The following is an 18,020-nucleotide window of genomic DNA, read 5'->3' on the forward strand; positions in this document are numbered from 1 at the left end:
GATAACTCTGGCAACAACAACAACAACAACAACAACAATAATAATAATAATAATAATAATAATAATAATAATAATAATAATAAGGATAAATTGTCTACTTTTTTCATTTGCATTGAGAAGAGGCTTAACTGAGAGTTTTATTGAAGTAGTCTCCCATTTATCGAGGAGGGGTTCCCATATTTTCAAGAAGGTATTATCTCTGTTGCCCAGCTGGTAACGTAATCTCTCTAAATGTAGAACATTTCCCAGCTCTCTGAGTCATTGCTCGAACAGAAGAATAACCTCCGACTTCCAAAATTGTAGAATAAGGCATTTAGCCAGTAAAGTACGTAGGGAAATAGCTTGCTCTAAATACTTGTCAATAGACGGGTTCATCCCAAACAATTTTTAAAAGGAATAATCTTGTCTCTACAACACTACATAGTGGCAACTGAGTAGGAAGTTCAGGAAAAGATTTACTAAAATGCAGTAAGCACCTTCTAGTGCACTTTATGTGACTTTTAGAGGACAGCTACTGTCGGTAGTTGCAAAGTAAGAAGACATATAATATATATATATATATAAAATATATAAGTGCTATATATGTGAGTAAATCTACACACTACATTTATTACAAACGGCTCTATTTATAGGAAGATATTTTAAAATATAATTTCATGCTCTGCTAGAATCTACCCTGGATGTGGAGGTACCATGGAAGTTTGATGTCATATTGACTTCATGCCATGTGTTATGTTATCATCCATGTGACTGTGCGTTACTGTATTTTCTTCAAGCCTTCACCATAAACTGTTGAAACGAGTCTTTATAGCTCCACAGAGCCTGCACCACAGTGGTACTTCAAAGTCAAAGGCCAAGCAGAAAAGAGATTTAAATGGGCTCTGGGGTAGAACTGAAAAATTAAACGATAAAAACAGACGAGATGAAAGTGCAGTTAAACTGATAAATATTCTCTTGAATTTTTACTTCTTTTGATAAAGACATGATTTGATCAAAGCAGAGCCCGGTTTGATCCAAATCACAAGAAGCTTCATTTGATAAACATCTTTTCTTTTTTTAATTAATCACAGCTTTGCTGTTAATCGTCTGTTTTCTCTGGTGTGAGAATTTGCGGCTTAATATGTGCAGTGGTCAATGTGTCGCAGGCTGATTAATGTACAACCTGCTTTTTTAATGATAATAATTACACCTGTTTTAAATAATCGCTATCAAGCAATATGTTCTTTCTGCAGCTTTGTTGATGCTGAAACTAACAACATCAATAAAGCAGCAGAAAGAGAGACAATACAACAACAAGTCCATCTCACACTGACTGGTGCAGACTGAAGCTTCTGAACCAGGTCTGTCACGAGGCCTCGGGGAACACGAAGTCAGAACAATCAACTCTGACTTTTCACAATTAATCTCTGATTGACACATTGACACATTGGCAAATGTTAAATGATAACTGATGATTGATAAACAGTGTGATGAATGATAACGATGTTCAAGCTTAGTTCTGCTTTTATCAGATATTTGACATCTTTTTATCATAACAGGTCAAAATATAAGATGTCTGCTGTAAAGATGTTGGTATTTTAGCACAGCCTTGCATTATATTATTATACTCCCTCAAGCTCTCATTCTTGTGTTCCCACCGAGGATTCAACATAATTCCAACACTGTATCTGCGCTCATATCTCTAAGCATCTTTTTTGCTCAGTATAATTTAATTTTAGACAAAGTATTGAATACAGTACGATGTAATGCGATCTAATATAATATCAAAACAATAAATACTACATCTGTGAAACCTATAATGTTTCATATTTGTTGACACTGAGTGTGAGGTGTGGATTCAACTCTGCGGTTGTTCTTTGAGTTCTGGTGTTTCGTGAGATTGCATTTTACAAGTTTAGCTTGTACTTGCTTTATATTACACACAGTAGTAAGCTGCACTGTACTGTTCCCTTTCATGCTCTGTACTTTTCTTTCTCACTGAATAAAAACAAATCCCACTTTGACTTCAGTGCTGTCATGAAAAAGTGGAACAATATCATCACTAATTTTGAGAATCACTGATTTGGGGCGCACTCTTGTGTTATGGATTTTAGAAAGGCTAAACTTCAAGACGCCATCATCCAAACACCATCCAAGTAACACTCTTACTACAGTCCCGTGCACACTGTTCCAACAATTGGAGAAATCCAAAGCTTGACAAACCTGCCCTGCCCAGTTACCAATACTTAACTATGATTGGACAGTCTCTGCTTGGGGGAGGGGTTTAGCGAGCGGTCAGTTAGATATTCCAAAATACAACGCCACCCAACAATCAGAATGTATATAAAAAGGTCAGATACAGCTTTAAAATGTCTTGCTGTGTCAAGTAGCAGAGTTGTATGACTCACCTGTCAAGTTTACTCCGAAGCACAAGGCATCACTTGTCTCATCTCGACTTCACAGACTCACACTGCTTTTAAAGCTGACTTGGTGCTACACTGCAGCAATCCCTCAGAGATGGAAAAATTGCAGATTTAAATAATGAGTGGGAGTGAGAGAAGTTCATTTTTTGGAGAAACTAAAAATCATTTTAATCTAAGTACTGTATGGAAAAAGTTGTTGTTGCCTGTTAGGCTCTGTGTTTTCCTTTATTCCTTAACTGGGAGGTGAAGTGTTTTAGATGGCTTACAGTAATCATCATCTTCTTCCTCTGGACATCACACACAATTAGAGCTTTCTGCTGCCTCGCTAAGAGCCAATTTGGGCTCCAAGGTTGAACACTAACAAGGGTCCCTCTCTAATAATGTGTATTTCGGCTTACAGTAGGTGAGGAAAACCCCAACGGTACTGATTCTAAAAGAACCTTTTTTGTCTGGTGAAACAGGGATTTATTGTGTACCATTCTGGTGTCGTTGGAGGCAAAAGTCTCACCTCTCAGCAGCTCAGCTCTTGTAGAAAATAATTGCTCTGTTTATGACTCTTCAAGGACTTTGGCGTCACACAAAACCAAAAAAATATCCCCTTTTTCTGCCATGAAAAGAAACTGTTCATTTAATGCTGTTAAGGGTCTTGGTTTATAAAGTTCTGTGGATAATAAGTCAATAGATTTTTGTTCTCACACTAATAATGGATGCCTCAGGTGCAAGGGCAGACAAGGTTTTTACTCTGTGGATAAGCTTATAGCTGATTTGTTTTGCACTTAGAGCAGGCAGAGTTAATTTCTGTCATGGGCACGGGGTGTTATCTGAAGGAAAGGTGAGAAAGCACCCCGAGAGCCTTTGAACGAGCGCTCTGCTGCCCTACTTTAACACTCCTATGTTGTTAATCTATTCAGCAGCCGAAAACGATCTGTCGGCAAGCAGATTGCAATCTGTAGTCCGCAGTAAACACCACAAAGGAGGTCAGGGCGTCCCAGTGTAACATGGTATGAATTCCATTACTCGCTGTGCAGCACCAGGTGAGGGGGCCGAAGGTGGCGCTGCCCTGTGACACAGCTGGAATATGGTAGACGAGAATCACTCTATGATTTAATGTCAAGCACGTTGAAATGTTCATGTGGGAAAGTGGGATGAAATGTGACTGCCATCATAAGTGTAATTCTGTATTAACAAAGAGAATTGGTCATCTCTTTTGGCCTCTGATAGACAGGGTTGTTCTGTTCTTGCCGGGGGGGAAATTGAAATGGGCTTGTTAAGGGCTTGGAGAAGGATTTTCTTGTTGGCAGGAGAGAGCACAAGGGTAGGAAGTGAACTCGCTGTCATGACTTTGAGTAGTTTTGGGATTTAGCCCGAGAGAGAAAGTTTCTTTCTGATTGACAACTTCTCCTAATCCTCTTTTTCTCTGTCAAAACAAGCCATTGTTTGCTTGCAGGTGGTTAATGAATGCCTCATTTGTGTAGAATCACAATAAATCAAACATTGTTACCGTGATTACAGGCTGTACCAACATTTATATAATCAAAACACTCTCATTACATCAATACTACAATGAAGTGCATAATAAATGTAATCGTATTTCATATTAAGTGTCATAATTACATAACAGCGAACAGAATTCCCATAAATAATAGGATTAGTTTCACTCATGGAGGTTGTGATAATGGTAATTATGTGTCAGTAGGAGACCTTACGTATCCAGTGAATCAATAGGTTAAATAACAAAAGATGGCAAAAGGATGACATGTTGGTGACAATGTGTTTTCATGTCTTGCACCTCGTTTCCACTGGTAAAATCACATTCTTCACTCTTGGTTGTTTTGTATATTCCTCTGACATTTTAAGCATTGCATTTTTTTGCCCTATTTACTTGCTTTGTGCTCATTCTAACAGAGCTTCAAAGAGCTTAGCGCAGGCTGCCTGTAGCTACCTGCTCCAAACACAAACACCAGCTCCTCTTGCAGCACCAGTAGGAAGCTGCTTTCTTTTTCCTCTCTCAGAACGACAGTTAGGTATTTTGATGTTCTCTCAAATTAACCGGTGCACTTTTCATCATCTTTTTTTGTTGCTGTTTTATCCTGGTGAGGTGAGGGATTATGGATGTTTATCGTGTGTATGAAGATTAAGGGGATTAGGGGTATTATCCCATTTGAACCCACAGAGGTTTGGCAACCTTGTATAATTCTGTTCAACTGTGATCTGCCCACTGCCCCAAATGTTTACAGTGGCACAAAGCCAGATTATCAGCCTTTGACTCAAACCAGTTCGATGTGTTTATTTACCCTTATCCCCTTGTCGACCACAGAGATTCAACTATGGCAATCCACCCTGAAATTATTCTTTCGTGCAGTGAAAGAAAAAGTGAGAAAGATTTAGTGTCTTGTTGCAATCTACCTTCCCAAATGATATGTTCTAATTTGTTTATCCCCAGGTGTGTAACAATATTCTCAGCATGGTTACACTGCAGTCATTTTGTCTTGTAGTAAAATACGTAGACCCACCCTGCAACATCTGCAGTGTGAAAAAAAAAAAATGCTCTTCCTCTTGGGCTTTCAGTCATATTGTTGAGCAGATAACCTTCCCCCACTCTCATATGCATGACACGTTGCAGCGTTGTTAAATATCAAGACCATTCCTCATCCTAATGACCTAATGTGAACGGCATCAACAATTGCTTCCTTCTCCCTCTTCGGACTTTAATCTCACCAACCTCTATCCACCCCACCATCGCACTGATAGGTAATGGAGAATACAGGCATTGTGAATCACCATCTCATGACGGCAACTGCCTCTAGATGGGAAATTATAGAGGCCATACATTGAGTCTGAATATCCATAATAAAATGTGTCATGCGCAATGATCTTTGAAGCTTGTTTTTTAGAGGAATACATGACTCGAATGTGTTTCCCGCAGAAAAAGAGATATTCTCATTGGTATTCAGCAGAACAGCCGTATCGGAAACTTTGACTACGCAATTGTAGTGATGATGAAATATGCTGCTTGATCTCTTTCCATTCAGTTGATCAAGCAGAGGATCTGTCAAAACAGCTGTGTCTAACTTTGTTTCAGTGTGAGCGAAGAGCATGACAGCACTTCTTCCTCTAATTTCTCTCTGTGCAAAGGAAGCCACTCGGCTACACGGTCCCTGTTTCAGTTTCTGCCTCTCCTTGTTTGTTTCCTTTATGAAGATTTGTTTGATCCTGTGGGTTTCTGTTGAGAAGGAGGGACAGCAGAGGATGTAGCCTCACTGACATGATGATAATCTGACTGTAAATATTAAGCCCACTGAGATTTTCAAGCAATGCCGATACACATCCCAGACTGCCATTGGATTGGTCAGGCCCATATGGCACACTGTCTGTTGAGTGCCAAGGGAAGCCTGTAAGTGACTAGATTAATTCTGGAAAATTGTGAATGGTGTAAAGTTTCATAGCTAATTAGAATGCTGTTTGTGCAGTCACTACTCACCTGCATTGCTCAAATAGTGGAAGCCTTAATGCTTTTATTATGTCACATTAATCATTCACTGGCAGCACAGAAGCCATGGACGATAAAAGGCTGTCGTCGGTCTTCTCTGCACAAGTCCACCTTATCAAAACTCCACTCACTGTTCTGCACTTCACTTCATTTAGTTGTCATTATTGCTTCTGCACAGTGATCTGTTCTTTACTATTGTTACTGTAAATTGCTTTAATTCTTAAATAAATGAAGTATTTTAATAATAGCATGAGTGCTTACATTTCTACTCTTCAAGGTCCCTGTCACACATATCCGTATGGCATACGAAAATTTGTCAGAGTCCAGATACGTCCAACTTTTCATCAGATTGGAAAAGTGAATGTATACAGATATGCATGTCTAACCTGTTAATAGAGTATTACTTACTAATACAAAATGTATCAGACGAATGCCCAATGAATGCATAACGTATACACAAATATGTCGTATATAAAATATGGGCAACACGCTGGTGTACGTTGATATAAGGTAAGGTATAAGTAGTGTTCGTTAAGAGCTCACTGTGTTACGCTGGGGTGCGTTGTTGAACGCTGATGTTTTGAGCATGTTTAAAATTACCGGACGTACCCGACGCGTGCTTCATAAGATATGCAGACGTTACGTGACGTTAGACATACGTGAATACAGAATACGTAAATGAATAGTACGTGAATACGTACGTGACTACGTTAGAGGTACGTTAGATATAGGCTACGTCGGCTGACGGTGAATCCCTACAGCCAGTTTATTGATAACGAGTGGATACCCTATTCCTACCCTATGTTAAGATGATGCCTGACGACGGAGTAACTTATTAAATGTGTTTCTACAGTACAGCTAGCGTTCAGCATGTTAGCCGTTCTCCAGCATCAGCATGACGTGAACCAGATGGCACTTTTCCAGCTGCGTTGGCCAGACGCTCTGATACGTTTTAAATAAGTAAGTGATACGCTATCAATGTTTGACATGCGTATAATAATTAGTTATGTATTCGTTATGTATACGTCAGCTACAACACCGCTGTGGAGAAGTTGGACGTATTTGGACTCTGACACATATTTAGCTAATTTTCATATACGCCGGCATGTTTCTGTCATACGTAACTGTGTGACAGGGCCGTATGTCTGGCGTGTTCGGCGTATTGTCTGCGTCCTTCAAACGATCACAATTTACCCTTAATTTATATCAATATATTGCCGATATTTCGTATGCGCCGGCATACGTTTCTGCCATACGGATATGTGTGACAGGGCCTTCAAGTAATCTATGATTGATAAAAAAACATGTTTCAGTACATAATATAAAGAGACCCTGTATCTCTTGCACAGTATGGATGTGTCGGATGAAATGTACCATATTCCAATTTTACTATTCTTGCAGCCTGCCCAGAAGTGTGGCTCCGCATGCTTTGGAGAGCATTACTTTGCTTAGTAAATATGCAATATAACTTGACTTGACTTTGATATTTCTTGTGATAAAGTGGATTTTCTTGTCCGATAGTGCGAGTAGAGGAAAGCTCAGAGGGTCACTAAAAACATAAACAATTGAAATAGTGGTTTAACAGGCTCTCGTTAACTTCCAATACTGTGAAAACTCAAGTGGATTTCTGTGAGAGGGACCCTTGGAGGACCAAGGGAACGAGTAACAATGATGGAGACTCAAGTTGTGCTTACTACCCAGCATGCATCGCGTGGTGTCAAGTAACTAATCTCAGTTGATATAAACCAGGGGTCCCCAAACTTTTTCCTGTGAGGGCCACATAACTTTTCCCTTCTCTGATGGGGGCCGGGGTCAGTTTGTAACAGAAAAAGTGTGACGATCGCAGGGGTGCCTAAACGTAAACATTTATTGTTTTCCAGAAAGCCACACATAACCAAATATTAATAACCCTTTCTGGGATCTTCACAGAAAAGAAAGTCAGGAAATAAATAATACTATTTGTGAAATAAATAATAACCAAATCACCCTCTCTGGGTTCTTCACAGAAAAAATTAAGTTTCACTTGTTCCAAAAGCAGCGCAAGTTTCACCTCAAATGCTTTTATGTGAGAATACATGTCGCAAATGAGTTCCCCCTGGCCTTGTAGCTGCAAGTTAAGGCTGTTCAGCATTTCTGTCACGTCTGTTAAAAATGCCAGACAGATGAGACAAACAGCCTTTTCTTTGCATTGAACAAAAAAAGAATCGTTTGACCACTGCAGGTTAAATACCCTGCATTCTGAATACATTTTTCTCTTACCTAACCTTTTCGCCATTATTCCGTTCTATTTGACAGGGGCTAGTCTAGGATTCGCGAGGCCAGACTGAAAAAATAATCATAATGCGTCTCTGGTATTGTTCAGGGGGCCGGGCCAAATGTGGAGGTGGGCCGTATCCGGCCCGCGGGCCTTAGTTTGGGGACCACTGATATAAACAAAGCTCATTTTATAAATCTTCTGCTCTCCTCTAACCTAATGCATCTTAATACCAACAACTGTTGATGTAAGTCTAAACTTGACCAACTTATAATTATTAATGCCCTTGATTATGAATTTGTTATGCTACAGTATAAAAACAAATAATAATAAAATGTATGCTATAATTTGATAACTATCCATGGATCCTGTTAAACATCACAAAACAGCCTTACGCTGCTTGACTGTTGTAGTTTTAATATCTAAATTTGTTGGGCAGCAGCGGCAGAATCAGGGGAGACAAATATGAAAGACATTTACATGACCAACTGATTAAAGCCTGTCAGTTACCCACAGCATCAGAGAGTAGGCCTTGTTCACCAGAAGAAAGTACAGCAAGCTGTTGGAACTAACAGAAAAATCGTCAGTCTGGGCAGCAAAAAGGAAGTCTTGTGGCTCAGATAAACGACAGGAACTGTATTTATCCACTTAGTGTTTTTCTTGCTCTTCACGTTAACTAGTCATTGTCAGAAGAAATGCCGCATTCAATAATGCATGTCTAATTTAAAAGACCATTGCCCTTTTGGTACCTGCTCTCGCCTCTGCAGCAGAGATTAGAGCAGGGTGGTGCATCTTAACGTATCTGGAGCTGATATTTCACTGGATCTAATTTCCCATCTTGAAAGGAGTATCGGTCTATATCATGACCCGAGGGAGATAACTTGACCTGTGGAGTGGGCAGGGTTTACTGGCCTCATCGGTGAAGGCTTTACTGGCTCTTTGAGCTGTCTTCAAACTGCACGGTAGCGACTTGGAGTGAAACATCAATAATTCAAGGACAGCCAATTCACATTGAGATTGGTCTCCATGGAGCTAGGTTGTAGAGACTGAGAAATGAAAAGTGCCCGCCCTTTCAGAGTGGGATGGTTTCATTGTAAATTTTGTTCCATTACAGTTTTTTATGATTGCTAAAACACATTTCTTGAAACCTTCACCCATTTTCTCAAAACTTTAAACACAAAACACAAAATTCAAGATACATTCACAAAACCACAGACTCCTCTGGTACAAATCAAACAATGCTTTCGGATCATGCACCTACAGAGCATTCATTAGACACTACATACAATTAAATTAAAACACTGCATCCAGTGCATGTAGTTTGATTTAGTTTTATTGTAAATTAACACATTTTTGCAAAACTAAACAAAAGTACAATTATCCCAACTTATACAAATAACAAAGAAAACTTCATACGTAAATGAAAAGCACATTACAGGTAAATGTAAAGCACATTACAGGTAAATGTAAAGCACATTACAGGTAAATGAAAAGCACATTACAGGTAAATGTAAAGCACATTACAGGTAAATGAAAAGCACTTTACAAAACCAACTGCAAAAAACATCAACGTATGATTCATTCTGCCTCAGCAGCATCACGCCTTTGTGCTGTGTCCGACCAGAGGACTTTATTTACATCACACGCAGTGTTTTCTCTTTCTCTTGAAATGCCATTGCCTGTAGGAGGTTTACCCTGGTGTAGGGGTTCTGGTCACAGACCCTCCAGCGCCACGCGCCTCTATTGGGTTGAGGAATGGGCTATATGGTGGAAGGCAAACATTTATGAAGCGCTGGTTGATGTTGAACCATTCACGTATACGGACTACACGGTGAAAGTTGACATTGTCCCAAACTACAATATAAATAGGATGACCAGCCTGAACCTGCTGCTCACGATCAATCAGAAAATCCCGAAGACCACTCAGATATGTGAGAAGATGCTCGGTGTTGTAAGGCCCCAGGGTTGCATGTTACTTATGGCCGCACAAAGGGTGACATTGCCACCACGCTGGCCAGCGACTTCCACAATGGCCCGTTGGCCAATTATGTTCCTGCCTCTCCTTCTCCTCAGATTGAACCCTGCTTCATCTACAAAAATGTATTCATGGGCCCTTTCCAAAGAATCAAATTCAAACAATCTCTAACTGTACCTGTGTTCTTCTCTGAATGCTCTTACGATGGTGGCCACAGAGAATCTACTCTGTGTCCTGCTTCCCTCATTGTCAAGCCGTGAACAACAACATGGTCTGTGACCGTTGCCCGGATTGCATCTGAAATTACTGTTCTGGTTCTTCCCCGGCCTTGATATCTTCCTCTTGGCACACCACCTCTTACTCGTATTCTTCCTCCTCTGCCTCTCAAAATGTTTTTATCCATTGTCGGTATTCACATGTGCACTCTGAACTTGCTTATATAGTGTGTTAAATCGGTTGATCACATCATTAGAAACGAGTGTGAACAGTTTTGAGTCGTTGTGTTTAAACGATGACAACTGTATTGTAGTTGTGTTCAACGTTTGCTGCCTGTGTTTAGCATTTTGCAACACATGTGCATCACAGTGGGAATTGTGTTTTAAAGTAAGGGAGAATGTGTTTAGAGTTTTGCAAATAGTGTCTAACTACTTGAACTTGTTTAGGGTTTTGCTAAAAGAGTGGTTGATTCGACAAATGGGTTTAGGCAACTGATGATTTGGTTCAGAGAATGGGGTTTAGTGTTTTAGCAATTGTAAAAAACTGTAAATGCTGAAACTTTGAAAGTTCTCTTGCACGTGCTGGTGGATATGCAACATTTCCAACCTTTTGGTCAGTGGATTTTAATGAAGGTATTGATCAAAGTTGATCGTCAGGGTAGCTTTTATGGAGCATTAAACTGGATGTCTTATGGGCCTGGGAAACTTGAGAGAGGCCAGTAAAGGTTAATGGAAACATCCTATATCTCTTGCAAACACTTCCTGCACATGCAGATAAGCAGAAGGGAAACACGCTATATCTCTTAATAGGTCCCCTGGCATACCCAGTACTTTGTAAATAATGCAAGCATCTGCTGCTGTAGTCAAAGCCCGCCTCCAATGTTGCAGTATGGAATCCAGTATTACTGCCAGTCATATCAGCTGTCACAGGTTGATGAGGATCTGCAGCATGTCTGACCTTCAATTGGTTGCTCCCCAGCTAAGGCCACAGTGGGACTCCTGTGTAATTTCCTTCTTCATCCGGAAAGATGAGAGGAGTGTCAGCATCTGGAGAGCCCCTGTATGATTGGAAAGGAGATATGCTGTCTTGCTCTGTGTTGAGTGGAATGGACCCTGCCTTCTTCGCATAGCTTCGGTGGATGCAGAGAGTTGGGAGAGATTGGAAAATTTCATTTAAAAAAAGTACAGACAAAAAAACATTTAGGTCAAACTCTGGAACCACTCTGTCTCTATTTTTGTTAGCACCATCGGGTTGGCAAGCTACTGAAGAGATGAAGCGTATAAACACCGACACGCAGGGAGGCTCTCTTGTGCTACGATGTCTTGATCATCTGCTGGAGCGGGAAACCGCGGATCAGAGGACTTTTGTGTCTCAGCAGTTTTGTTCCACATTGTACTAAACAAACCCAAGAGCCAGTATTTATAACTTGTTTTTAATTCAGTTACAGTGGTGAAACAGAATAATGTGCTCATTACAGCTGTCAGACTGTCACTCTGATGTCACATTCTGCACTGTGTTATAGGATTAAAGCATTTTATGTAAATAAATACACTTACATACTGTAAGTACAACCTTTTAAAATGTTCAAGTGACATCAGAGAATGTAACTTTACATACAGCTAATGTCCCGTTACCTGACATTGTAAATGGTGTATTTAAATGTAACCAGAGAGCAGAGGTAACTAGGTAAGGTCAGCCTTAAGAGAAAAGTGTGACTGTAGAGAACGCATTATTTAAGTGTCTGCTATACTCCCAAAAATGTGGCGTAAAAGTGAGTCACTGCTCCTCAGGTGTCATTTAGCCCACTTTCAAAATGGACTCGCCAACAATGGTTAATGCTGCTAAAATAACTTTGCTACAATCTTCCCCTCTATCGACCTCCATGAGAAGTTTAGATCGTAGGTGTGTGCAGTTTACTTCATTGAATGACTTGTGGGTTTTGCAAAATTCACACAGTTGCTTCTCAACAAAATAATAGAGTGGGTCTTTAACATTGTGCTTTAAATAATGTTTGACTTAAGAGTGAATGATTTCTATTTGTTTCCACAGTGGCATACCTGGGAAGAAATGTGGGACCATTATCTTGTCTGCCGAGGAGCTGGGGAACTGCAGAGTAAGTCTAAATGGGTTTAACCTGTGTATTTTGTAATTTGCTTTCAGTGTAGGTGTCATAATAAATGTTTTGCAATGTTCACTGATCTAATTTGAAATGGGCCGTTTAAAAATGGTACATTAAAGTTCAATTGAACATATTCACTGTGGCTGATTACAGCATGTCACTGTGAAATTGTATGTGACACACTGTAGGGAGATGCTTGTTGTGTAAGTCACACAATGCATATAGCGATGTTCACAAACCTGCTGAAGTGAAGCGGCTTGTTTAATAGCCTTGACTTCAGTTTGATAAATAGTGTCATAACTGCCCTATTAAACCAGCAGGATACGCCATGTCACTATGCAAAAGCATTTTTCCTTTGGAAATTGTGTACATAGTGAAAATGCTATGCGTCTGAATAGCTACTTAATGAGCTCGCCTTTATTCCAATCACTTCTCCTCCGATGTGTTACGTGTTAATCCATGAATCTTCGTTAATAAACTGTGCCCACTAATGCCCATTGGCTTTCTCTCTGCACTGCTAAATGAAGATAGTAAATAATCGCATTATACTGCTGCCAGTGCAGCAAAGTAGCAAGACTTATTGGCCAGAACAACTGGCCTCCCTCGGAGGCTATAAAGCAAGCCATTGAGCTGCAACTACTGTTTGAATGCTTTATGATATCATAATGCATGTCAGCATCTAACGGCTCATACATGTTGAGAAAAAGAACACCTGGTTTCACAGTAGTTGGACCTGACATCGAGGAAGTTTTACTAATAGCAGCATTTATTTCCTGACAAATAAACCAACTCCAGTCCCCAATTACAGTGAAACCGATAAACCACCCTCATAATAAAAACTGCCATGATAACCATTACTGATTTTGGTCTTGCTGGATTGACGCAAGCGCAGTCATTAAAGTGCTGCTGTGAGTCATCAGGTGCAGTGGATCTGCAATGATAGAAGTAAGCATAATCACTGCAAAGCACCACTCCAACAAGCGGTTTTGTAATATAAATGCAAATTATCATTACTGGTACAAACGACAATTTCCTTTCTCCCAGACTCTATTAGCGGGACACAGACATGACATGTCACTCCAGACCTGCCCTGTTTACACAGACTTTGACCCTGAATAGAAATACCTCATGTTTGAGTACAGAGAAAACACATATTCTAGTGTATATCGAGCATTTTCTATAATATAATAATTTCAAGACCCTGCTGTCAGTATCAGTCCCACACCTGTGAATTATAGCAGTTAGGAATTCCTACCTTCCACCTGGATAGTGTTTATTCTATAATCCACCTGCGACCAATAAATGACGGCAGCTGAGTTGTTGCTTCGCCTGAGGTAAACACTGCAGCTCTTGTTTGGGGAAACTGAAATCAGCGGAGTGGGAATCGACTGGGGAAGTTCTGCAGGGACTGTTAACCGAGAGGCGGGTTGGCTCTCACCTTCGTGTTGGATTTGCCAGGTATCATTAGACAGAACAGCCTCTGCATGGATCAAAGGCTTCCTCTTGGCTGTCGTTAACTCTGGCACATATGACATGCTGAGCAGCGGCTGGCTCTCTCTCAGATCATCCTCGCAGTCCAGTAGCAGCTCTGGCTAATTTTAAATCCGTAAAGTAAACCAGACAGCACTTAACATATGACAGCAGTTCAAAGTTTGTTGTATTTCTGTGTGTTCAAATATGGTTTAGTCCATATGAAGATAGTTCTTCCATGTCTTTCTCTGGAGTGAGTGTCCAGTATATACTCACCAGCTTACTATTCACTTGTACTTCATTATAACTATTCCTATACTCACCAATAAGCCCAATGTCCATTGATATTTAGGATATTACAATTTATTTCCATGCAGCAAGTATTCTTCAATTTATCACTGTAGCTTTTTCATTTTTCATTTTCATTAATTTTCTCTTTTTGTGCTCCTCACATTGATAACAATCCTGAGGCTTACGGTCACAATAGATAAACAACCAAATGAATGGAGCGATGCGTGAAGCATAAAAAGGAAATTTGCTCATTTATGATTCATGTAATCCTCCGTCTCATGATTTATTTGGTGATTCTCTACAGTCTGCGATACTGAAGAGGTCCTAAGCGTTACGTAACGTCATTTCAAGTAGTGTCTGCATTGTCGTATTCCTTTGAAACACCAGTCCCACTTTCTGAAAGTGACAGTGCCCATCTCTATGCCGCTTACCCCATGCAGCAATATCTTGGTGGAGCAGGGAAATGCAAAGAAAGATGCACACTGCACACTGCATTCCCCTGCTGCTCTTAAACCTCAGTGGCTGAAATGAATGTTCTGCCTTTTTTCCTCGCTTAATGAGAGAACACTGCTAGGCACCAAATTGTGGGCATGTGTTATCTGCGCCTAATGAAGGCTTAAGGCTCAAGGCTCCGTGTTGCCACGATAGTGTAATCGTGAAGGCTGTGTTCGAGTTAAGCAGCACAGTTATTGTACGCCTCTATTTTTAAGGGCTTGGATTACTGACCTAAGCAAACTTCAAATCCACAACACAAGCAACAATGGGAACTTGGCAAATAACATGTTTTTGTGAAAAGCCATAGTACCTCTTCAGGTACAAACTGCACAGCTCTAGACTTCTTTTAGTTCTACAGCCCTGTCGGTCTCAAGTAGAGCCATTGTAACCTACAAATAACAATGCTTCAAAATGTGTCCTCCTTTTAGTGTAAAGAATTACAAGTACATTCTCAAAACGTTCACCATTAAGAGAAATCTCGCTGATCTCTCGGCTTCGATTCAAAACAGACAAGTTTCCTTATGAGTCTGATTATTATATTCCTTGAGCATTGAAATGTGCTGTGAACACACCAAGGACACTGGCTTCTCATTTACATATGAACTGCCTTAAACTTAACACTCCATTTTTCTGCTTTATGACAAACACATTCTCAACCGGCGGCTCCTGCATGAACAGTCACCTACACTTGACAGCGATGTGTCATGTAGCCTGTACGTAAGCATGTGAGATCTATAGTAGCGTAACCAGCATAGGGCCTGCTACTCTTATTCGGACGGCGCAACCCCCAACGGACACATAGTAACATAGTAATAAATTTTATTGAAAATGTGGAATTAATGGCACATTTCCAATGGGCCGGATTGGACCTTTTGGCTGATCAGTTCTGGCCCTCGGGCCATATGTTTGACATCCCTGGCTGATCCGTATCCTTCTACACAAATTGGAAAATTGCTCTGTACCTATATTGTATAATTGGTGCAAACACAGATAATAACAGACACTGGGTAATGAAAATACAATAGATATACTAGATATAATAGATGTATAATAGGGTAAAAACAGCTCTTCTTTCTCCAAGTTGAAGTCTATGAATTTCTTCTGGTATCACATCTAATGCTTTAAAATATGATGATTGAGACTCACGCTCACTGCAGATTTTCTTCTCATGTGGACATTTACCTGTCCAGTCTGTGCCCACTATGCCTCGTTATTGTCAATGCAGACTAATATCTTGACCACAGGGAGACTATCTGGAACCAAAAGCATTATGGAGCATGTTCATTGTCCTTTTAATAGCAGTGCACATTGAAATACTGCATAAATGAATATAGTTATGGTAATGTATCAGTAGCTGCACTCACCCCCTCCCCCCTCCTCCATTTGCAGGTTTTAGAATCCGTTTCTGTGCCTCTCTTTGGTCTCTGACACTGTTACTATGATTATATGCATCACAACAAAGTATTTTTAATTTGTAGGCCTTATCCCATCCACTGTTGTTATGCAGGAGTTGCATAATAAATTAATGGTTATGAATGCATTTCCAGGTTTTGGAAACAAGTGCCCACTTTCTGGTTTTGCCCTCTCATATTAGGATACCGTCAGCATTTTTGCTTTTATTTGGTGCTTCAGTGCTTTTATATCTTGGCACACAACATGTTGAAACAAGCGGAAGGCAAACAGAGGCAGAAGCATGAATTCACAAGGTACTTCATTGTCTTTTCATTTCTCTAACTCTGTTTTATTCTTTGTCTGTAGGATTACGCTACCATGCAATTTTGTGCCAACAAACTAGATAAAAAGGACTTCTTTGGAAAGTCAGACCCCTTCATGGTCTTCTATAGAAGCAACGAGGATGGCACGTGAGTTTGTCTCTAGCTTCTGCCTCTCAGTGGGTATTTCATTTTCGCCTATCAAACACAGGTAGGAGGGTGTGGAGATCAAAGAGGAAGTGAACCAAGGTTGAGAGAATTAGATGGAAATCCCTTGAACTCAGCAACATAGAGATGAATTCATGCAGACATGGTCTCAAAGCCAAGCGGGAATCATTTATTAATTGATTTTCTTTTAAATCCCTGTCGACCTGCGTCTCCAGTTTCACCATCTGCCACAAGACTGAAGTGGTCAAGAACACGCTGAACCCTGTGTGGCAGTCCTTCTCCATCCCTGTCAGAGCGCTCTGCAACGGAGACTACGAGAGGTAAGATGAATGATGATGTACCATAAAGTGTTCTGCGCACTCACACATACTCAATGGAGTGTGATTTTCCTCTGGAAATCAAAGCCACGCGCAGTTTCAATATGCTGTTTATTTATTTCAAAAGGGTTTCGGTTGTGTCACATTTAGACAACATTGATTTCTGTGGTTATTTTATCTGCTGCTGAAATGGAGAATTATTACAGGCTAAAAGCTAACTTGCCTGGCTGTTCATTAATTTGCCCTGTCATTTCAGAGTATTTTAAGTTTCTGATTGGCTGCTCCAGTTGCATCTCCTATCTTATCTCAATCTCTGTCTTTGAAGGAAAATAAAAAAATAAGAGCGAGAGAAGGAAAGTGAAATGCGGAGGCAGAGTGGCTGTACTCATCGTTCTATGGATGTTGACAGGTGGCTCGAACTACAGAGGAGCCCTGCTGTGTGTGTGTGTGTGTGTGTGTGTGTGTGTGTGTGTGTGTGTGTGTGTGTGTGTGTGTGTGTGTGTCAGACAGCCATGAGAGTGTGTAGAAGTCGTCAAAGAACATGTCAAACCTCGCCCTCTCCACCACGCTGGGTGTCAACCGAGGTTCTTCACTCCGATCCCGTCTCTGTTCACCTGCCTGGAGAAGCTAATTGGGTCAGACAGATGGAGTGGAAGCATGAAAGAAACCATGAAAGATTCCCTTTGAGGATTTTGATGGCAAAATGTAGGGGTCTCCCTGTAGTTTCTGTGAAATATCTACTCGTGTACTCTATTCCAAGACCTACACAGCAGAGCTACTGCAAGTTCGATTCTGCTTCCAGCTAATCAAATTTTAAATTATCTTTAAAATATAATGGCTTTGAAGTAATTGCAGTTGGCCTGGATCTAAACTCAGAGTATGTGCAGTGAATCTGAGGCTTTGCATTTGACTCAGGCATTTATCAAATGCACAGGCCTTTGTACATTATGGATAATGCAGACGTCATAGATTGAGCCACAGATCTGCAATAGATTTAATTTGCACAGAGCAGACATTAGTAAAATTACACTATGGGAAAACAGAATATTAATATTTGATAGATTCTTCTATCATAAAAACCTGGAAAAAGGGCAGACTACACATACAAGAG

The 18,020-nt window shown here is 40.3% G+C and overlaps 1 protein-coding gene across 2 annotated transcripts in view; it reads left to right on the forward strand.

Moving 5' to 3' along the window:
• Positions 1-18,020, forward strand: part of cpne5a (copine Va) — a 68,604-nt gene that overhangs the window by 22,029 nt on the left and 28,555 nt on the right. For both annotated transcript variants that reach the window (XM_029435702.1, XM_029435703.1), the window contains 3 exons: positions 12,387-12,450; positions 16,471-16,574; positions 16,808-16,912. In XM_029435702.1, coding sequence (XP_029291562.1) covers positions 12,387-12,450; positions 16,471-16,574; positions 16,808-16,912 — 273 coding nt within the window. The remainder of the gene's footprint in view (positions 1-12,386; positions 12,451-16,470; positions 16,575-16,807; positions 16,913-18,020) is intronic.

This window comes from Cottoperca gobio, chromosome 7 (assembly GCF_900634415.1).
Source record: "Cottoperca gobio chromosome 7, fCotGob3.1, whole genome shotgun sequence".
Taxonomy (NCBI): Eukaryota; Metazoa; Chordata; class Actinopteri; order Perciformes; family Bovichtidae; genus Cottoperca; species Cottoperca gobio.